Source organism: Rhodnius prolixus, unplaced genomic scaffold (assembly GCF_049639745.1).
Source record: "Rhodnius prolixus isolate KJV_2025 unplaced genomic scaffold, Rpr scaffold_11, whole genome shotgun sequence".
NCBI lineage: Eukaryota > Metazoa > Arthropoda > Insecta > Hemiptera > Reduviidae > Rhodnius > Rhodnius prolixus.
The window spans coordinates 2119981-2143546 of NW_027411625.1; the positions used below are offsets into that span (position 1 = coordinate 2119981).

Genomic DNA, 23566 nt, shown 5'->3' on the forward strand with positions numbered 1-23566 from the left:
AGTAGCAGCTCGAGCTATGTGGAGATGTATACACAACAAGTACAAGAACTGGTAGACATGGTTACTTATATTATTTTTATTTCTTTTTTTATTTCGATTCTACAGTCCGAGGCTCTTCATGAGGTTGATGCTGATATACATATAAGTCTCAGTTAATCTATATCAAACTATGTATCTGGATGAACGTCAGGATTGAGTTAGATAAATAGTTCTGGTTCATGACAGCCTTTCTGCTTTTTGGATGCCGAATACAAACAAAATTCAAACATACAATAGCTGAAACTAGTTTCATTCTTCTTGCCATACTTTCCGCCAAGTGGATTCTCCAACAGGTATTGTTTCCCAAGGACGTAGTGTTAACCCAGATCGCGAGTTGAGAATTATTATTGTGTCTGCTTCACGGACAACGTCCTTCTAAACAAGCTAAGAGGCGCTATTAGAGCCGAAAAGGTAAAGAACAGCAGCATGCCACTCGCTCGGCCAAAATTTGGGCTGAATTTTGATTCGTAGTACTAACTGCTCCGGAATATTTTTCAAAAATAATACGGAACAATAACCAAATGAAAATTATGATGGCAAACCATTGGAAAATCATTTAAAGTTGGTAGAAATATAGATAATATTCTGAGAAGTTCTATTTTCACAAACTACATATTTTATCTGTAATAGGTTGTTCAGATTTCGAAACAAAAAATCTATCTATCACAAGTAATAATTTTTTAATAAAATGAAAGTCACTGGGGATCTTGAAGTAAGATTATACTGCAGTAACTTCTAGTTGACGTGTTTCTAGCAATAATGGCGCAAGATATAATGTATAATGCTATAAATAATGTGATATAATGCATCGGGGGCATCTTCTGGGATCCCAGCCGGTAACTCACAGAAGTTCCAAAGTTTATGAACGAATTGTGTGACGGTTTTCTGGTGCTGGAGCAAGCGTACATCTGAGACAGGAGTGTTTAATCTAAAGATAAATAGCGCCCTGTACGAAGCCTACTTTTTAGTTTCATATCACTTTCTTTAAATTTTTTGAAGAAAAAAACCTTCTTACTCTATTTAATTGATTCGAAAAGTGGCATTTATAACTTTTTTCAAAATAGAGACGCACAACCTCCTCAAATTTCTAGAACCAACTAAACTACTTTGCTTTTCTTTTTTTAGAGTCACAAAGAGATTTTCATGAGCTCACGAATCATAAACTGCAAATAAAAGGGGTTCCTGATACTAAATTTTTGAGCAACATGGTAAACGGTGAGGATAAGAAATAAAATACGGAGCAGAATTTGTTTATACTCTAGTAAATTTTAAATTCTTCTTCCCTTGGTACAGTCCTGTAGTAGGACCTGGACCGCATTCAAGAGAGAGTGCCACTCTTCCCTGTCCTCGGCTTTTAGACGCCATCTTCTTACACCCACCTTTCGCAGATCTCTTTCTACGTCTTGCGCCTCCCGGGTGTCCATATAGTACCTTTTTAGGAACTCGGTGATGGGGCATCCGTTCAACATGGCCGAGCCACCTCAGCCTGCCTTTTTTGATACAAGAAACTATGTCGGGTTCTCCGTATAGTTTCTTGAGTTCTTCGTTCTTTCGGAGCCTCCATTCACCGTCAATGTATACCGGGCCGTAGATTTTCCGCAACACTTTTCGCTCCCAAATCCTCAGCATATTCTCACATTCTTGTGTCATTGCCCAAGTCTCGCTACCGTACATCACTACCGGCCTTATTATTGTTTTATAAATAATAATTTTCGCCGGACGTGACAAATTCTTAAACCGCAAAACCTTTTGTAACGCATACAAACACCTGTTTCCTGCAGTTACTCTTCCTTTTATTTCAGCGGTTATGTCACAATTTGCTGTCAGTACGGAGCCAAGGTATTTGAATTTGTCGCATGTGGAGAAGGTATAATGGAGAATTTGAACTTGCTCTTCTCGTTGACTCTGGAGCCTTGAGGTGCGCATGAGCTTAGTCTTCTTTTGGTTTATCTCCAGGCCTCGTTTTTTTGCCGCTTGTTCAAACTCTTCAAATGCTCCTCCTAATGCTGCCCTTGACCTTGCAACAATTAACACATCATCCGCATACGCCAAGTGTTGGGTCATCCTGTTGTATATGGTGCCCCCCTGGTTCGTCCTTATGGCTCTTATGGCCATTTCCAGGCATATATTGAATATCAAGGGAGAAAGCGGGTCGCCTTGTCTCAATCCTCTTTCAATGGGGAAGCTCTCAGACAGCGAGTTCTGTACTTTGACCTGACCACATGTATCTCTCCAGGTTAAACTCACCAACCGGACCAATTTTCTTGATATTCCCAACTTTCTAAGGTCCGCTAGCGCTACTCGGCGATTGATGCTATCGTAGGCCTGTTTGAAGTCTACGAACAAATGCTGCAGATCGACATTATATTCATAGGTCTTTTCAAATATTTGCCTACAAGTGAAGATGTGATCCGTTGTGGCCCTTCCCGGTCTAAACCCGCACTGATATTCACCCAGAATGGTTTCCGCCTTGGTGATTAATCTTCTATAAATTGCTATCGATAGGATTTTGTATGCCACTGAGAGCAAAGCAATGCCTCGATAATTCTCGCAATTGAGTTTATCGCCTTTTTTATACACAGGGCACAAAATTGCCCTGCCCCATTCCTTTGGCATGCTTTCACTTATCCAAACATCGCAGATCAATTTATAAAGTTGTTCTATCACAGCATCTCCCCCAAATTTCAACAGTTCTGCTTGTAATCCGTCGAAATTTTAAATAATCATGTATAATAATTAAATGCATTGTAGTAAACAATTATTTTTGATATTTGTTGCAATAATGGAAGAAGATATAGCAAATTCTAAATATATAATATTTAAGACTTATTTAAACTCATACTTCTCTTATCAAACTACCGTATTACTATTTTAGGTTGAAAGCCGCTATTTAGGAAACATTTTATTTCAACGTACGCCCTGGGGCAGCGGCCAAGCAAACGTCCTGAATATACTTCCCAACGAAAGATCTTTATGTTAGGGTTTGAACACTCTTCCAGAAAGATAGGAATAAAAGTAGGTGCTAAAAATGTTACTGTGAGGAAATTCACACTCAAAGTGCCCTTAAAATAGAAATTTTCCGGAAAAATGTTTCAAATAAAAGCTGTATGTATAATTAGTAGATTAACTTTAAAGGAAATCTTTAAATATATTCATTTAAGTGGTATTTTTGGTCTAAACCTTATTTTCCCGTCTTTAGTTGACACCTAGACCACTTTCTGATAGTTTTCTTTTTTTAGTTACCTTGGTTATTTACTCACCAACAGAAACGTGAACACTCAGAGAACATTTTGCTAAAATAACTTTGTGGATTCAGGAGACCTCACATTGTGAAAATTCAAAATCCATAAATGAACGAATACAATACTTTTCATACCTCGTAAAAGGAAGTAAAATATACATACACCATCCAGTCTTTGTAAGTAGAGGATTGAAAATTTGTCGTAAAGTTCTTTTAGTTGTGGTACAGCGAAATAATTAGTTTACATTCTGACCTTTATTTACCACAAGTTGATAGAAAGTACTATTATTGGCCAAAGGTTATCCAGCTTTGCACATCCGAAATTGAAGTCAAACTGCAGATTTTAAAAAAAGTCTTAACCCAAGAAATGGGGTCGGGAATGGGTCAGAGTAAGGTCGTTTTCAAATTGCTTGAACAGCATGATTTGAGTTTGCTCGTTTGTTTAGAGGTCCCAGGGATGCAAAAGGGTTTTTTGAAGACCTGGAGAGTGATTAGCACCCTTTATTTTTTTCTTTTCAATGGGGTGTTCCCAGGGTAGTGACAATATTTCAAATAAGTAGGGAATTTCAATTTTCTTCTTGAACTCATGTGTTTATTGTCATCACTGTTTCGAAGAAACATTGTTGTTTATATCTGTAATAATTGCTGTAATGGAAAGTAATTTCAATATTTAATCAACAATTTTAATTGTTAAAGAAGGTGGAAGAAAAATTTAGCTGATTATTAGTTCTAATTTGGCACACCAGATAACTGCACTACTATACCAGTCTGGTCTGTTGTGGTGATTATTTGTCACACTATCGTTTCAGTGGGAGTTACCCCATTATCTTTAAATCATATTTTTCTTCACTTGAATCGTCATTTTTTTTTTTTTTTTGTTATTTCGCCCCACAATTATGAAGTTAAACAAGTTTAACAGTCGGCGAATTAGACGAAATTTTAGAGTAAGTTAATTTATTATTTTATTTAACATGTTTCTATAACTATTATTTATTTATTTTGCAATAAAGATGTATTTGTTAATGATTGATTTTAAGTAGTTTATCTTTACAGTATAAATTTAAGTTAAGCAGTTGTCTGCTTGCAATCTCACAAAGAAGGCTTACTGCCTTGAATAGCAATTAGTCTACTAACTTCGCACACTAACTATCAAATCACACCTGCACCAATCAGAAGAATTTAAAATAATTTTGTGACGAAAAAAGCGTAAAATACAAACCACTTTCTCTTAGAGTAGTTCTCAATTTTTTTTTTATTTCTTAAATTTTAATGTTATTTAACGGCAAAATGTGTAAGTTCATAGTATAAAACCGTATTTAAAAAATACAGATATATCTTCCAGCATCTCCCCATCTACCCAAAAAAACTTTTCATGTTAAGGTTTTTTGATCTGATTGTACTCATATTTTGCTTTTATTTCATTTCTTTGTTTAAGCTCGTTGATTTTCGAGAAAATCGCCCAGAAGTGGGAAATTTTTTAAAAGTAATACTTCTATTATTCACATTTTTCTCCAAATTCATTCCACATTTCGGCTAAAAAAATGTGATTTTCATTAATTATACACTCTTTTAAACCTTAATGAAAATTACCTTAGAGGTAACCCTCATCAAAACTGCTTCTAGAATGAACTTTCAGTAAATACAATAATAATAATAGCCATTTATTAAACATTATATGTACAAATACATATAATTCATAAAATATCTAAATCAGCCGCAGCTGTGGCCACCCTTGAGTGATTTAATAAGTTGCTTAAATTTAACAATAATATTAAGTTTTTCAATTATTATTATTTTTTATAAAATTAAGTTTTTCTTTTTAAATATTAAACACATTTCTTAATATTATTATTCTAAAAATGTACAACACACAAAATTGAAGTATTTTTTGAATGCACTAACTATGTCCCTGTACATTTTCAAAGCAAATAGATTTGAAAAACTTAGCAAAAAACTAGTTTTCACTGATACGATGTGAAGCGCACATGAGCAAACAAGCAACTCTTCACTTTCTGTAAAACTGTTTCAAAATAAAAGTGATAGATTATACATGTAAGTAGTGAATAGACAAAATTTTAAAAAAATCGTCTGAACTATATTCGAAAATAATTCAGACGATCTAGAGGGAAAATGGCGGTCCTGGGACACCTTTTTTGAGGGTCGAATAAACCAGCAGTAACAGTTCAATGAATTTTCTTGAAACTTGTTTCTTATAAAATTATTATAGTCCCATATTATACGTGTTCTGCCAACGAAACACACATCATATTATTATGGCGGTCCTGGGACACCTTTTTTGAGGGTCCAATAAACCAACAGTAACAGTTCAATGAATTTTCTTGAAACTGGTTTCTTATAAAATTATTATAGTCCCATATTATACGTGTTCTGCCAACGAAACACACATCATATTATTATGGCGGTCCTGGGACACCTTTTATGAGGGTCGAATAAACCAGCAGTAACAGTTCAATGAATTTTCTTGAAACTTTTTCTTATAAAATTATTATAGTCCCATATTTTACGCGTTTTGTCAACGAAACATACATCATATTATTATGGCGGTCCTGGGACACCTTTTTTGAGGGTCCAATAAACCAACAGAAACAGTTCAATGAATTTCCTTGAAACTTGAAACATATATTATAATTTAATATAAAAATAAAGATATTTATTCGTTGAAGTAAATAAAATGTGTTAGATGCATAAAAAAGCGTTTTAGTGATTATAAGTTGGATTTTTTTATTGTATTCTGCAGAGATCGCTATAATAAGTGAAACCCAGTCACTTTTATTCCGTTATTTTGCATCGGTAGCCGCATATTTTAATACAAAGTACATTTTTTTGAGTGAAATATTGTTTATTCTATGAGTAATAGAAGATAGTGTTAAATATAGGAAGCATTTATAATTTTTAATCTACATTCAGTTACAAATAAATAAATCAATATATTGTGATGAGGTGTAAGTTTAAAAATAAGAATTTTCCTTTGATTTTATTAATTAACTTTCCCAATTTATTTTCTTTATTTTTCTTATAACATATTTTACAGACTACTGAAAAGACTTCTTGACCATATAACTTGTTTCTTGACAAACAACAGACGATTTACATGCAACACCTTTTCAAAATCTACCTGGACGTAGGCAATTGAATATTGGGGTTCAACTAAACGTATCAACTTCCAGAAATTACCATCTCTTTAATCCAAAATTCTCTGTAAAATAATTACAACACTCCCTTCTACCTTTCCAATTTAAAAGTCCACAAAGACCTTGAAATTCCTTCCGTAGCCCGTTTAGACCTTGAAATCTAGTAGCCCATTTTTAAAAAATTCCACCAATTCCTGCAATCCCACTTTAATCTCTTAGTCCAACACCTCTTATCGTGCACCATCTCAGATTGCCCTTCATCAAAGACGCCAGTGGCCTCGCGATTTCCTCATCGAGTGACAAGAGCAATTAGCTCAGCAATTGGGTGAGTTACCAGTAGCTTCTCCCCTCGTGAATGTGTGCATCTGTGTACATTCAAGTGTGCATTTTCAATGCTATATTAGTTGTATCACATAGCATTACAAAATTTGGTGCGGAAAATGCAATAATAATAAAATTATAATAATTAATCTTTATAACAGTGTTAAGAAGTTGTCACCGATTTTTTTTTTTATTTGTAGTTTGCGAAGTTATTTTTGCCTAGCTTTTGACCTAGGACTACGTCATTTTCAGAACCCATGAGCATTACCCAATGGTTTTGATTACATATTTAGAATGCACTTTCATGTAGCTAGTTAAAAACTGAGCGTTAATCTTTGACTTTATAGTAGCTACCATGCTAAAAATGTTAAAATTTAACATAGAGTCAAAACCAATATGCAATGTGCATAAAATGGCCAAACTTTTCTTAGGAGCGGGCCAAAAACTAAAAGGAAAAATTTTGACGGGCCATGATAATTTTTTTTTTATTAAAAAAAGTACAGTAATTGAGTAAGACATTATTATAATATAAAAATTAAACTAATGCAATGTATGAAGCTGCGAGTGTTTTGATAATAGTTCGTCATAATTTGGTTCAAATTCGGGACGTAGTTATTCTACTGAGGTGTTCAATCTTCAATCTATTTCTGATACAGCTTTTTCTAAGTTTAATTTTTGGAAAAAGCTGCTCACAAATATAGTGCAATTGTTAATTTTAATTATTATATAATATGTCCTATATATATTTATGTGTATATTATATATACATGCCGGATTGAACCTTTCACTGGGCCGTAGTTTGCTCATCACTGACCTAGACCAGGGGGTCGGCAACCTATTTCAAGTAGAGAGCCATTTCTCCTTAAATAATTTTAATAAATTTTACCAAGAGACGCAAGGATGAGAGTGTAAAATACTCTGAAGATCATTTGTATTCACAATTTGTTATTTTATGATATTCAATAATATTTAAATGTTTTATATATTATTTTTACAAGTTGCAAAGTAAATAAACAAATAAATAATAACTTGAGGAATGAAAAGGCGGCAGTCTTACAATATAAATCAAGTACTTTATTTTGATATTTTATAATTCTAATCAATTTCGAACCTAACACATTTAAAATTATTTTTGAAAAAATACCTTTAATAAATGGAATTTTTATTCGTTTCAATAAAATTAAACTATACAATATATTTTGGGCACGCTGAAGAGCCACACAATTTGGATAAATGAGCCGCATGCGGCTCGCGAGCCGCGGGTTGCCGACCCCAGACTTAGACCATAGATCGTTAGCATAAAAAAACTGATGGTGAAAATAATTTCTTTTTCCTACCAGTCACCAAAAAAGATGAATAGTACTCTACAAACTATAATTTAGGAAGAATTAAAATTTTACATTTGAACTTTTGAGAATTGTACGGGAATGTCGTTACTGTTTCAGACAAGTTTTATTTATATAAAATGAATCTCCAAATCGAGCAGACTCAGAAACAAAAATCAACGTGATAATTTCTTTTAAGAGTAGACAGAGAAAGTATTTGTTTGAAGTAAATATGTGAATTATAAGTAGAAGAAATATAGTGAGAGCGGGACGAGTGAGTGTTTCACACAGGATTATTTTATTTATTTTAACCTGAATTAATGGATCCAGCGGATCAATTAGAAACTATAGGGGTTTGATACGTCAGGTTCACACATTCATTCTGAGTTCGTACAAACAGGATATTAACTATCATCTTCTGTATTAAATAAACTGGTGCAAGGCCCTCACATTACTTTCACTAAATGCAATTATCATTCAGTTACTACTTAACTTCAAACTAAACGCACAAATGGATCACATAGATGAGGTGTATAATCAAAATATGATTAAATAAATAAAACATGACTTTAGCTTATTACAATGCTCAATATTCTAACTTGTACGAAACATATTTAATTCTTAGTAACATTTTACTATTTAAAAATAGAACAAAAATACACCTTAGAGGTAATTATATCCTTAACCCTTCTCCATAACTATCTTAAACTAACTTTCATGGAAAATATTTGTTCAAATAACAGCTTTAAGTTTACGTATAAGTACTCCAACATAATTTAACTCTTCTTGATTATTTAATATCATTAAAGTGGTTGTAAATTTTATTGTTTTATTAGCAGAAAGGCTATTTTATTTTCGATTTCCCTTGTAATGATTCTCAATTTTCTCGTCAAATTTTTCCTTTGGTTTATTTTAGAAGTCTAACGATCATAAAGCATCATAAAACTCTTTCTCAATCTCATTTACTTTCTTATATCCTTGTCAGACAGCGTGGTTTCCTAAATCTAATCTACCATTTTACCATAGACTCACTCTGCGGTTGATAGAATTATTGTTGTGAAACCCACTAATCTCTGTTCCACACCCTAGTTTTTTTTTTTAGCCTTGAGTTCACATTAATCTATCCTTTCCTTCATTCTTTTAGTGGTGTTTGCCTTTTTATTTAATTTAACCTAATGTAATTTCATCAGCATTAGAATATGGCCACTGCCAATTTCATTCTAATATTACTTAAATCCTTCATAGTTGGTCTATTTACCAGAAAAAAATAATCTATAACAGACTACTCTTCGGCTAAGATTTTTCTCGTAAACGTGTACACATTTTCATGCGGTAACATTGAGTTACTAGCTACAAGATTATCAGATATGTAGAAATTGTAGATTCTTTCTTGATTATTATTTCACAGTTATCCAACGTTCCTTCCAGGAATTCCTTTCATCCCTTTATATCGTTTCCATTTATTTTGTTGAGATCATCTGTAATAATCCATTTATAATTCCTTTCATCCCTTTATATCGTTTCCATTTATTTTGTTGAGATCATCTGTAATAATCCATTTATAATTCCTTTCATCCCTTTATATCGTTTCCATTCATTTTGTTGAGATCATCTGTAATAATCCATTTATAATTCCTTTCATCCCTTTATATCGTTTCCATTCATTTTGTTGAGATTATCTGTAATAATCCATTTATAATTACTTTCATTCCTTATAGATCGTAGCAACCTGAGAAAATCATCTTATCTTTAGTTAATGCATTTCACTGAACCATATGCAGCTCTTTATATATATATATTTCATAGACCTGCGAAGCTAATATGTATTGTGGTACTGGGTTCGATTCCCGGTCCTAGGCCTTGGATTTTATTTAATGGTTAATCAAAGAAATTTACAGTAAATTATGTTTGCTAGTCGCCTCCGTCCACGTCACCTAATTGGTAGTTGGACGTTAAGCCCCGCCTGAAAAAATAGGCGATTACTTACTATATTTCATCGTTAAATTTATACTTTATTGTATTAAACAACTTCTCTCTTCTCGTAGTTTTTGTCTCCTTCGGTAATTCTAGAGTGCAATTAAGAAATTCATTGTCTTATATCGATCACATCTAAGCCATTTTTCTTTATTTCAGTTAAAACTAAACACTTTGTTCTATTCTTTTTGAATTTCTCCACAAACTTTTTCTCCGTAACATTTATCTATTTTATTTATGATGAAGAAGTAGTAGACTAATCAGAATTCATTCAAAATAGAAATTTCATTACTCACAAAAAAATGTGTAACAGCTTTAAATTTTAATACATTGCGTTGGTGTCTCCAAAGGTGGTCATAATAATAGTAATAACAATAGAATAATAATAATAAACACTTGGTAAACGTTTTTAATTTTAAATTTTCATCGGAATCTAAGTTTTAATGTCTTCTCAAAACGAAATGTGATTTGTTGGAGTCTACTTTTTAGGTTCATCTGAAACAATGGTTTCAACGATTTTATTTAGTTTATTTTAATTATTTTTTAAGTAAGTTAAGTCAACATCTATGTTCATTGGCGCCTGAGCTTCCTTTTTTTTATTTTGATTGCATTGCCCAACTCCAAACAGGGAACTAAGAGGAAAAGATACAGTATGGTTTAGGGTTGAACCCTGCTACTGCAGATCCATGCCGTCCGTTCAATCATTTCCCCCTGTAGAAACAGATAGAGTAGATACCTTAACTGTCTGTATAGTTCGGAGAAAAAGAAACCTTAAAATCTAATTCCATTGTATTCAGTTACATAATAAGTGGCTTCAGTATCTTATGGACTGTCCAACACAATTATTACTAATATATCATGAAAATTTTGTGGGAACACTTGTATGACTTTCTCTTGCTTTTTCAGTGTTTTAAAGTTCTAACTACCGAATTCTCTCAGAAATTCGAATTTTTACTTAATAATGGGGTATTTAAAAAACACAATATTCTTTTTTAAAAAAAGGGAGAAAATTCATATATCTATTTACATTATATTCTTTTAATATGAAGGCACACAAATCAGCAAGTACCCAACATTTCGTTCATACTTCTAGTATCATATTTTTTAGTATGTATTTGATGTCACACACCCTTATGCTGGTCACTTTCATGCATAAAATGTTTGTCTGAACATTACTGATAATGAGCAGCTCCCATTTAATTTAGATTGTAATAGGAGCTGTTAAACTATTCATGCTCAGGTTTAAATAAAAAAAAGTTAATGAAAAATATAATTGTTTTGACGTTAAAAATTAAAAATGCATGTATAAACCTACATACCGATTTTGTTTTTGTTTTTACATCTGATTTAAGTGGAATATAAGCGCAGCAGAAGGAAGTAAAAGTCGTCGGTACAAGTTCATTGTTCAATTAAACTGATTAGTACTTTTCTTTATGCAGTAGTTAAGCATTAATATAACATCTAATTAATAATTAATCTAGTTTGTTAATATTAAATGTTAATGTAGTTTTCATCAATTACATTGTTAATCTAGGTGTTCTCCCCACAATGTTATGTACTAATGTAATATAATTTAGATATGCATATTTTAGTTGGTTATAAAACTTCTTTACAAGTACTCAATTAAAGGGCTACATTAAATAAATGTTTGAAAAAGAATGAATCATAATTACAAGTATTATTTACTTGTTTATTAACTATGTAATTTGTGCTCACATAAAACGAATTCAAGACTGAAATTTCGTTTTAACTCCGTAGTTCAAATTCCAACAGTAAAAGACCAACTCTAAATTTCGCTTTTTCTTTTTAATGTCCGAGTAAGTATGATGAATATTCAGAATAAAGATAAATCACAAGAATAATTTGGAATAGAGTACCTTTCTAAACTAAACATGATGCTAGAAGTATGAATGAAATGTTGGGTACTTGCTGATTTGTGTACCTTTTGGCGTTTAATCAATCCTTATAATTAACTTTTAAAACTGTAAGTTTTTGTTAAGGAGATAGAGAAATTTTAGTAATATTTTTAGAGAGGGCATTGCATGGAGGCAATCTCCCTGCCTAAAGATGCACAGCATCGAGTCCACTAAAATGCATATCTACATAAAATTTGAAGCAAATGTCACTTCATTCACGAAAATCGGTTGACGCGATGTTAATTTGCAATGATTATAAAACTTCCCCTTAGTAGGTGGAAGAGCAGATTGTCGCTTTAATGCTATCTAGGGGAGCCTAACCCTTTCATCGTGTCAAATTTCATCAAAATCGGGCTAAGATTTACAGAGTTATCAGTAATAATAATTTTGGAGGGTACCTCACATAGAAGGGGCTAACTCCTCTACCATTCGATGTACAGCGTCGAGACCCCCCCCCAAAAAGGCACATCTACATAAAATTCTGAATCGAATGACACCTCATTCATGAAAATCGGTCCACGCGTTTAGGCGCTACGCAGTTTACAAAAAAGGTAACAAGAAGAACATTTACTGAAAAAGCCGTTATTGCTCATTTTCAGCAACGTATTTCTCTAAATCTACTGAATCTATGTTGTTGCAAAAAAATTAGTTATAAAGGAGAATTTGCCTTATATTTTAAAGAAAATTTGAGAATTTTATCTTTCATAGAAAGAGAAAAAAATTGTCAAAGTTGGGTGTTTTTCAACGTTACGCTTTTTCGTGCAGTTTTTGACGATCAACCCTTATATAACTGCCCAACCGGACAGTTTTAATTATAGTGATATAGCCTTTTTGAGAAATAATTATTTTATTTATATTGGCATTATATTTAAATTCAATTCCAATTTAAGTACTATAGTTTATATCTATATTTATATTTTATACTATAGTTTATATAGTTTTTATTTATAGTTTATATACAAAGTTTCTTAATTTTAAATTCTTCCTTGAGTTTCTTGCTGTCCTAACCCATTTTACAACTATTGGTGCAATGATTAATATATTAAAATATATTGCCACCTAATCCAACAACTTGCGAGTATGAGAAAGTGAAAACATCTAATCTGGTCGCAAATGCGATTGGTTGGAAGTATGAAGAAAAAGTGTAAGACAAGAACAAGAATGTATAATAAGAGAATGTGTGTTGTATGAAGTAATCTGGGAAGGCTAGATTTTATTTAGTAGACACAAGATTTGAGAATATTTTTGTTTGCTTTAAACACAATTTACTAAACCTGTGTCAATCACAAAACTCACTCTAGTCAGCAGTAAGAGTACTTAGAAATATTACACAAAACACTTAAGACCATGAGAATTGTTAAGGGACATGTGTAATTTAAGTATACTAAACACAAATGGGAGAGAAAGTCTTTTTTGAAATAGAGATGAGAATTAAAGAAAGGAAAAAGGATAGTAGTATCAGGTGTAAGCAAGAGGGCATTATAGCCAAGGTCAGCTAGCACCACCTAACTGCTCTTGGGGAACTACAAGAATTTGAAACAGTATTGTGTGATCTCTCATTGTTCGTAGGCCATTTTTGTAGTTCTTGGTCGGTTAGCTGTTGTATTTCAGTTTTTTCCAAACTTTCTTTAATTTTTTACTGTAGTGTTTATTTTGAAGTAAAGGCAATAGGAAAAAAGAAGACGTTACAATGAGTCCAACTTAATTTACTTTTTATTTACATAAAATCTAATGGACCCATTAACAGATTTTATGAGAGATCAGGTATTTTTTTTAACATATACTAAGTACAAACTATTAATAAAAATTTAAATTTAAAAATAAAGAGTTCCTTTCATTAGATTAAGTATTTAATAAAATTTCCTAACGTTCAATACATGGCATTCAACAGGTAGTCGTAAATAGTTGAATTGCCTCTACTGTGATTTTTTAATAACTAACAAACCTTTTTTCTTTTTCTGTTTAATACACTCTTTTGCTATTATTTATTTCACTTTGTCGATTATTTTGTAGTTATAACTTAAATAAAAGAATTTCCAGGGAACTTTTTTGCATACGTAGTGGAAGGTACCTGAGATTTAGGTTAATACGCTGTTCATTGATTCGCTAAATAAAATTTTAAGTTTGTTACTTGAAATTGTTTTTTAAAATTACATTTTACTCCATAAAGTAAGTCAGTTTGTTCCCTTTCCATTTAGTGATTCATAAAACTAAAAAAAAAGTTATAAAAAGCTCAGCGTATTCCTTATGTATATTGTTTGTATAATTAAGCATAAGACGTTTTGTAAATTAATAATAATGTATTATTAATTAAAGCCGGTTATGTACTAAATAATGGTTTTTGTACAAAATTATAAAACAGAAAACTTAAAAGGCAACAAGTGTGTGATCCAAGTGAAAACAGATTCCAAACAAGTGACACTCCCAGAATCTTTGCACTTGTTTTTTGAATCACACGTAATTTAATTATCGTACCCCCAACGACCTTAACTTAGTTATTAGTATGAAGTGTCGAGTTTTGTTTATTTTTTGTTTACATCATACGAAACCTCGTTTATTTTTTTTTTGTTTTATTTATTTATTTTTTTATGTTTATTTTGAAGTGTAGAGCAACTGCGGGTTTTTAATGTTACTGACATACAAATACCTCTATGAAAAGTGTCGTATATTTTTATTTAAATTATTTATTTTGATTCGATTTATTGCTTAACCAATTATTATTCATAAATTAATTACTGAGCAGATTGATTAATAAACATTAATTTTCATTTATCTGACATTAAATATTACTTTTTAATATTCTCTTTAATATAACTAATAATGTATTCTTTATTAAATAGCGTACCTGTAAAATTTCCATTGTTGTTACTTGTGGGAAAACTGTTTACCGGTTTAATTTCTGAATTTACACCCCATTTGTGGAGCAAATAATTTGATTACAGGCTTTGAATGTTTTTCCGTTCAAAATTCTGGCCTCGCCAGATTCTGTTGTCTCGAAAAACAAGCCTCTTGGCTGGAATGTAGCCAGGAAATCTGAGACTATTGAATATTCTGATCAAAGCTGTTCTCTATTGTCTTAGCTTGGAAGACCGTGACTTTAAATATGTATTTACTCACAGAAAATTATTATTATTTATTTCTTAACTATTTCTGTCATTAAATCATAATTATTGCAGGTTATTATTATACATAAGTAAACACTTATTGTTATTCATCTGATCAAAAATATCACATTTTAAAATTTAAACAAGTAATAGATTTGAATTTGTTTTAACTTACTTGTTTTATCCACTTCAGATATTTCGGGTCATTTGTTTTTCATTCTAGCCTATTAAAGATCACATCCTTTGGGAGCATTACGGTACACATAAAACTGTAAATTATATGTGCATAAAATGCTAAGTAACTACGTGTACTTTTTTGAAAAAAAAATCTCTAAATATAGTACTTTTAAAAGTTTGTATTTAAATTAAAAGGAACTGCTCTGATTTGAGAGAAACTAAAAATTTGTTTTTAATTTATAATTGAAATTGTTGCAATAGCAGAAATTAATATGAGTGATTCATACTAGACTTTTGTACTGAAGTATTATAATAATTTTATCTCTAAACTTTTTTACCGGTCTCAAAAATTTTTTCTTATTTTCAGGGAGGTGAACGGGTGTTTTGGGATATCCATCAGGTCACTCTGAACCGAGTACCGGGCTATGGATTTGGTATTGCAGTTAGCGGTGGGCGAGACAACCCTCATTTCACTAACGGAGATCCATCAATTGCAATATCTGATGTACTTAAGGCAGGACCTGCTGAAGGCAAACTCAAGTCAGTTTATAGTTTTGTGGATCTTCATTTCTCTCCTGATTGCTTTCTCTTATTGCTGTTAGAAGGAAGTATTGTGATCGTTTCGAAACTTGAAAAAATTCGTTAAAAAATCCTAGGAAAACAGTTTTTAGGACTTTTTTGCGTGGCGTAGTTTAAATCTAACTGAGTTAACTCAGTTATTAAAACCAAACATACAAGTTTTTCAGTAGCTCTGCGAGTAAACTGCTACATTTAATCAACTGCTGTTAGTTGTTTCATAAAAACTGATGCCAAATTTATAATATGCACAATTCCCTATAGCTTAAACTGTAACCAAACTTCTTTCGTTTCTGGAGTTTGTAGTGGTATTACGAAGGGTTATAGCAGGGTTTAGGATTTTGTTTCTCGGATGCTTGATACCTAAGTTTGGGCCGATGTGGAGCGATGTTCATTTTCGGAGAGTTCCCTAGATTCTGAACCAATGGCGAAAATCTGGCGCCTGGTCCATAATATAACTTTGCCTATTCGGCTCTTTTGGGCCGGAGATGTGGTACCAAAGGCTACATACACTCGATCACACTAGTTTCTGCTGGTCAAAAGCAAATGGCACGCCTTCAAGCGGTCTGGCCGCGGGTCTCGACTGGAATCAGACTGTAGACACAGTAAATATTTTTGATAAGAGAGATACTTATCAACGCAAAGCCTTATACAGTTTAAGATATTAGGAGTAGAAAACGCCCTCTTATATCGAGACTAATTGCAATCCTGTTTGCAATCGTTAGCTTTTATTATCTGGCAATTTGGGCCTAGAGAAGATACCAAATGACTGTTGGGAAAACTATGCAAGAAACAAGGGGAGGTTTTTCTGTTAGATCTTAACTCCAGAACCCCAGAATAATGAAAAATGGCATAATTAACCTCTTTTGACCGTCACAGCAGGGGAACTGAACCTATCTCATGTCCGAATTAAATCTGATTTTTCCTGTACAGTATCAATGTTAAGAATAACTAAGCATCAAGTAAAATTCAACCATGGATGAAACTTATTTAAAATAATTTAAAATGACTAAATTTAGTAATATTTCTCGTTTGAGGATTCTGCACCAGATGTTTAAATTATTATTTTAATGATTCTAATGTTTTCTTCAGGGTGAATGATCGCATTATGAGCGCAAATGGAGTGTCTCTAGAGGGAGTCGAATATGCGACCGCTGTGCAGGTCTTGCGGGATAGTGGAAATACTGTACAGTTGGTGGTAAGACGTAGAGTCCTACTTCCGCTTTCTCCAGAACCTCAAACTGTTAGAGTACAAATATCCAAGAGTAGGAAAAAAGATGGTAAGTTCAATGTTCAGTTTTGAAATTGTTGTAACGTTTCATTAAAACACTCCTGTATGACCAGTTCAAATCATTGCACACTTTTCTGAGTACTATGTGTACTGTGTGATTATGAGTGGCGTTTAAATATTGTTAGCGTTGTTAGGATGGGACCCGCAGGGACACCATGGTTCCTGAAGAAGTGGCTAATCACAAGACCCCACTATGGGGTGTTATTTGCACTATTAGTATTAATCAGTTCCAACTATAAGCCTTGAGCATTATGTGGCTTTCATTCTCCAAAAAGGGCCTCCAGGGAGGCCAGTTATTGAACTACCTAGGAAATCACTTTTATTTTCTTAAGAAGTATTAAAAACTATTTAAGGAAGTATTAAAACCAAGTGTACCCTGTCATTCCATCTAACAAAACTCTTAATTTCGTCCTACCCAAAGTAACGTTTTTTTTAAATTTCTCTCTGCTTCATACGTTTTAATTGTCACTGAAGTCATTTTTGCAGGGATTCTTCAATTTCTGAAATTAAATTTAGCGATTGAGTTGCGTTTTTTATTTAAATATTAATTTTATATTTTGTTGATTTCATTAATAGTTATTTGCTATATACAGACTTTGGTATTGTACTTGGATCAAAGATTTATGTGAAAGATATTGGTACAAAATTAGAAGGGAATTCACTGCAAGAAGGTGATATACTGCTGAAAATTAACAGCCATTCAACTGATGGCATGAGCGTCAAAGAGGCTAAAAAATTAATTGATAATTGTAAAGAAAAAATTAACTTATTAATACGCAGAGAAGTACCAAGGGCATCTTACGTGCCAGAATCCACCGCATTACATACCAAAGGTAAGACATAAGAAATATCCTCTCTAATATTAGTTTAATTTTTTGAAAAAAAATGTTCATCTCAGTATAACATGTCGGTTTATGTATACAACTCTCGAGGGAACAACTATCCTCTTCACATCTTTGTTTATCAAGATTTTTTAACTCTTGATTTCATTGTGTTTTAGAAGGAAATTACATGGAAGGTGTAAATAACTACGCTTCACAAAATGTATATGTACAACCTCCGACCAGATTACAAGCAGACGAGAAAAGCAATTTAACACCGCGTGGTAGGCCGCACGGTCCATTATTAGAAGCTGGGCAGATGTTAGACAGGAGTAGTCCAACACATGTTAGTCATGGACATAACCATGGTCGTGCTAGAAGTAACACTGAGGATCCACCTGACCCACCTAGACCACCACCACCTAGATCTCAAGGTATTTCTAAGATTAGATATAATAATTGATTAATTTTCCATGATTTTATTTAAAAACCGAACTTTGCGTACATTAGTTGCAGAATTTTGCATTTATTGTTGCAGATTACTACAGTAGTGCTAGACAGCTATATGAAGATGACAGCCTGCTTCAAAGAAAGCAACAGATGTAAGTCTATTTTGATCTTAGAGCCGTTAAAAGCATAGCCTCTTATGTGAACGGCATTAACAAGAATTTTTTTTTTTTTAATATTTCAGGCCTGAACCTCGTTTAATAAGTTTTTTGAAAGAAGGATCGGTAGGTATTAGACTAACTGGTGGAAATGAAGTCGGTATATTCGTCACGGCGGTACAACCTGGCAGTCCTGCTTCTCTTCAAGGCCTGCAGCCAGGAGACAAAATTTTAAAGGTGCGTATTTTTAGATTGAGCTAGAAAGCGGGATTGACAGATTAGTACTCTAATTGCCCATATTTAGGCAGATATTACATCAATAGGACAGGAGATACAGCTATTAGAAATATGGAAGATATGTAAAGATTCCAAAATTTATCACCCTATATCTCGTTCAAAAATCGAGCTAGAAAGCGGGAATTCTGTACAGTTGTAGTGTAAATGAGAGCTATAATTTCCCATATTTACGCAGGAGATGCAGCAATTCGAAATATGAAGGAAACATTAAACTCACAAACTTTATCATTTTGTATCCCCTTCATAAGTACAGCTAGAAAGCTGGATTTTTGCCCAATTGTAAAGGTAAATGAGTACTATAAATGTGCATGGGAATGTTTAATGTAATTTCATGTTTGGTAAATTTCATTTTCAAAAAAAATACGATTTGCAGGTGTGTGTATCAGAATGCGCTCACAACTTTTTGTGCTAGATTTCTCAAATTAGACTTTTTTTAAGTGGCTTAAAATTTAGATATTCAATAAAAACAATAAGGGTTTCAATAGTAATACGAGCCCTGAACAATCCAATGATTTTTCTCGTTACTGACGAATAATAATAATAGGCGCTAAAGACTACAGTGGTCGATGCGCCAAAAACAAAGAAATGATTAAAATAAAACAAAATCAAATTACTGATAAAGAATAAATAAATCAAGAAATTACTACACAGAACGGATAATTATACTAATTTAATATTTTTTCAACTTCATCGTAGCGCATGCCATACATTCCTGCCTACCTACTATAATCGTAAGTTTTTCTTTTATTTTAGTACAGATTCCCCCTTTGTACACTATCGAATGAAATAACTACGAAAAATCTGAGTCTGAAGGAATGTTTCTTCTTAAACCCATAGGAATTGCATTCAGTGAAAGTTGTGCCTCTAACCAGATTTTTGTTATGATGTGTCAGGTGAACGATATGGATTTAAAAGGGATAACCCGTGAAGAAGCTGTTCTTTTACTTTTGAGTCTTCAGGATCAAATACAGCTCATGGTTCACCACAGAAGAGATGAGTACGACCATGTAGTAAGTGGGCAGCGCGGTGATTCATTCCACATTAAGTGAGTTTTAGATTTTTTGTTTTTATTTTTTATTTGTTCCAATCTTAGCTTCACATTTGCAGGAAAATAAAACATTAGTTTATTAAATCTGTCATCCCTACCACACATACGATCTAATAATAATCCATGATAATCTATACAATCGCATTTTGTTTTCTTGTGAGGGGAAATGAAGATTAAAAATCTATACATACATATGTCATGTCTAATCTATGATCCTGACTTCATCCTACTTCTTCATAACACATATCCGTGCAAAGGCGTAAAAGTAAATAAGTTAAATATCGACTGACCGGGCAAATACAAGCCATTTGGAAATACTTTTATTGTCTAATATTGTAACCCAGGGATCATTACTTCATTTCAACGTTCGAATGCTTTTATATTTGAGACTGCAACGAAACTAATTACACAATGACCCCTCAAGCATATTTATCAACTTTGCATGAATAAATACTTGCTTAGTGGCTGGACTAGAACGTAATGACAGTGTTCATTATTTTGATTTTATTGAATTTTGATTAAATATTTAATTACAAAAGTAGTTATTGTTTCTTGTTTCTTAATAAATAATTATTTTTTTTCAGAGCCCATTTTAATTACGATCAGCCGAATAAAGGTGAAATGAGCTTCTGCAAAGGGGACATATTTCATGTAATAGACACTTTGCACAATGGTGTGGTCGGGTCGTGGCAAGTTTACAGAATAGGTATATATGCAGATTATGTTAATACTTTGTTGTAATTAAATTATTTATTTCGTAGAAATATGGGGATTAGCGCTTCTTCAACGACCTTGTTCCCTGATCACACAATATACTAAGGGCCTATCCTGTAACTCAGTAGAGGAAATCTATTTGAGGTTAGCAAATCCACCGAAAAACTCTGGCTTAGCCCATGTTAAGGATGTCTTAACCTGCACCGAAGAACGGACGGCACAGAGATGACTGCATTGAGGATTGAGCCTCCGAGGGAGAATGCCCTCTCGTAGTAAAAAGCCTTTCCAGACTAACGCAATGAGAGGGCATTTGTATTTTCTAGAAAGCCTGCATAGTTACCAGGAGCTAGAGGAGGGTTTGCTCTCTCTTGATAGAGAAGGAGTTTTAGGCACCAAGGATTGGTTATCCCAATCTGCCGGTTCTTCTTTCTTCCTGCGGCTTCCCTAGAATGCCGGGTAGTTTAGTTAACTAACAATTGTACGAGAAGCATTGAAGGAAAAAATTTGATAATCCCAAATAATCAGATTAATAATTAATAAGGATTAATAATCCCCGATTCCTTGGAGACCTTGGATGGTGGGTTAGTTAAGAGGAATGTTCCACCTTTTTGATTTGGGATGCCATCTCTGGAATGTCTAGGGCATTGCCTACTTCCTTTTACTTCGTAGAATTTCCTGGTTCTTTTAATTTAGGGAAGCCATCCTCAGAACATTTGAAAAGCATTAGGGTAGTGGTAAAAGTTTTTCAAGGGCTTAGTTGTACATAACTACCGACTCCCCGTTCTACCTGGAATCTTAACTTCCCTGGAGAGCGTTGGTAGTTGGAAGAACTAGGATTCTCTGTTTTTGAATTGTAGGAGCTTTCTTCAATGTACTTGCGGAAGATATAGGAGAAAAGGAGTGGGTTAAAACGAGGAAGTTGTTATTCCTAACTTCTATTATAAGTTCTAGACAGCCTTAGTAAGTTGTTTTATCACTTTGAGGTGCTCTAGAGAGATTGATCTCTCTTGGCACCATGGCATTATTGGGGAGGGAACAACAGATCCATTTGGTCTCTGTGCACAATACCCCGAATAAAAAATATTTAGTGTTAGTGTTATTATTAGACAGGGCCAGTCAATAAACTGGCGCCATTTAATATAGAACTAAAATATAGGAAACCTGTAAATTATAGTACTAACTTGTGCAATCATTAACTGTACACAGGTCGTAGCAATCAAGAAGTTCAGAAAGGAATTATACCAAATAAAGCACGTGCCGAAGAACTGGCTACAGCTCAATTCAATGCAAGCAAAAAGGAAAGCCTGTCTTCAGAAAGTAGGGGAAGCTTTTTTAGGCGACGAAGAAATTCGCATCGTAGATCGAAATCACTTTCGAAGGTATGACTCAGTTCCTTAATTTTCGAGCAAAACTTTTAATTATGTTGGTTGATGCGCAATACAGAAAAAAATCCATATTTTTAGCTGAAAGCGATTTCCATTCGTTGTTATCTACCAGTACGAGCAATTAGAGTTTATCTTGTTATGCAATGACATAGATTTGCAGAGTGCATTTATATTTATCGTAAAACGAAAATAAAAATTGTAAAAAACTAAAAAAAAAGACCGGATGGTTGTCGTGCCCTCTAGTTACAACATAAAATACAAAATGAATTTGGATTTCGTACGATTTTCTATTTTTGAGTGTTAACCAGCTCAAAAATATGTGTGTATCATCAAATGTATGTATCAAACAAATGTGTATACATACATACCATTTTTTTGTGTTTCGGATGAAAATTAAAACTGAAAACTGCCTGAAACAACCTCCTCCTCTCACATTCACCCTAACTGCTATGTAAAATTATAATTGGAGTATGTAAAATAAATCAGAACAGTATAAGTCAGATTATATACCAATTGGAGTATGTACAATAATTCAGAACAGTATAAGTCAGATTATATACCAATTAGAATATCTTAAAGGTGAACGAAACCAAAAACTGGTTCATGACACAAAATGATACCGGCTATATCGGAAAAGATTTCTTGACAATAAACAATTGGTAGTTGTTTTAGACTTGAAAGATAATATTATTTGTTACTTTTGTCTTATTACTATGTTGGATATGTGCTTTTATTCATCGAGTTTAACACGTTACAGGACCACTGGGATGACGTTGTGTTTGGAGATGGAGTCAGTAAATTCCCAGCCTATGAAAGAGTTGTCCTAAGACATCCTGGATTTATGCGACCAGTTGTCCTATTTGGACCAGTAGCTGATATTACAAGAGAAAAGTTATTGAAAGATTTTCCGGATAAATTTTCTTCACCACGTATGTATTTTTGTCTATTTATTGTTTGATAAAAAATATTCATTAAATATCACTAAGCCAGAACCTTATTTGGTGTCGCTTCAACAATCAGACCCCTTTCCATTGTTGAAATTATCCAAATTTATCACTGAAGTGTTTGATGTTACATAAATATTTGTGGTGTCGACTGGAATTATAGATTTGTAAATGGAATGAAATCTACGAGCTAAAAAAGCTTTGTCAGTAATGTTCCTACTCAGAATGTAGGGGTCTGTTAAGTGAATTATGTTAAAAGAGTAATGGTAATCCAGAGTTTATCTGTGAGTTTGCTAAACCCAAGTAGTGGTATAAATAAAGGTATATTTTAATAATATTGTAAAGTTTTTCCCCCAAAAAAAACTTTTACTTACACAACTAATGCCTGCCACTAGTTATTAAATAATATGTGGGTTTGATTAAATAATAAAACTCGCTAAAGTTGTAAGTAATAACCTGATTTATTAACACATTACCTTTACTCACATTAACATTTACAAGCAACTAACGCTATTCATTACAGTCACCATTTACAACAGTCACAACAGTTTACTGTTACTTACTCACTTCGTAACGCCACAAAACTGTTCCCCGACTGACCACTGGTCCGCACTGCACCGAATTGCACTAGTCTCA

At 33.0% G+C, this 23566-nt stretch overlaps 1 protein-coding gene across 3 annotated transcripts in view; it reads left to right on the forward strand.

The window, feature by feature from the left end:
- Nucleotides 1–4082: 4082 nt before the first annotated feature.
- pyd (zonula occludens-like protein polychaetoid) overlaps nucleotides 4083–23566 on the forward strand; it is a 33785-nt gene continuing 14301 nt past the window's right edge. For 2 of the 3 annotated variants that reach the window (XM_074137947.1, XM_074137949.1), the window contains exons 1-11: nucleotides 4083–4224; nucleotides 15617–15789; nucleotides 16918–17105; nucleotides 17710–17949; nucleotides 18117–18371; nucleotides 18476–18539; nucleotides 18629–18779; nucleotides 19733–19884; nucleotides 20472–20593; nucleotides 21808–21980; nucleotides 22744–22915. In XM_074137947.1, the coding sequence (XP_073994048.1) occupies nucleotides 4177–4224; nucleotides 15617–15789; nucleotides 16918–17105; nucleotides 17710–17949; nucleotides 18117–18371; nucleotides 18476–18539; nucleotides 18629–18779; nucleotides 19733–19884; nucleotides 20472–20593; nucleotides 21808–21980; nucleotides 22744–22915 (1738 nt within the window). In that variant the 5' untranslated portion in view covers nucleotides 4083–4176. Of the gene's footprint in view, nucleotides 4225–13508; nucleotides 13733–15616; nucleotides 15790–16917; nucleotides 17106–17709; nucleotides 17950–18116; nucleotides 18372–18475; nucleotides 18540–18628; nucleotides 18780–19732; nucleotides 19885–20471; nucleotides 20594–21807; nucleotides 21981–22743; nucleotides 22916–23566 lie in introns of those variants that run through there. The other variant, XM_074137948.1, reaches the window with a different exon arrangement.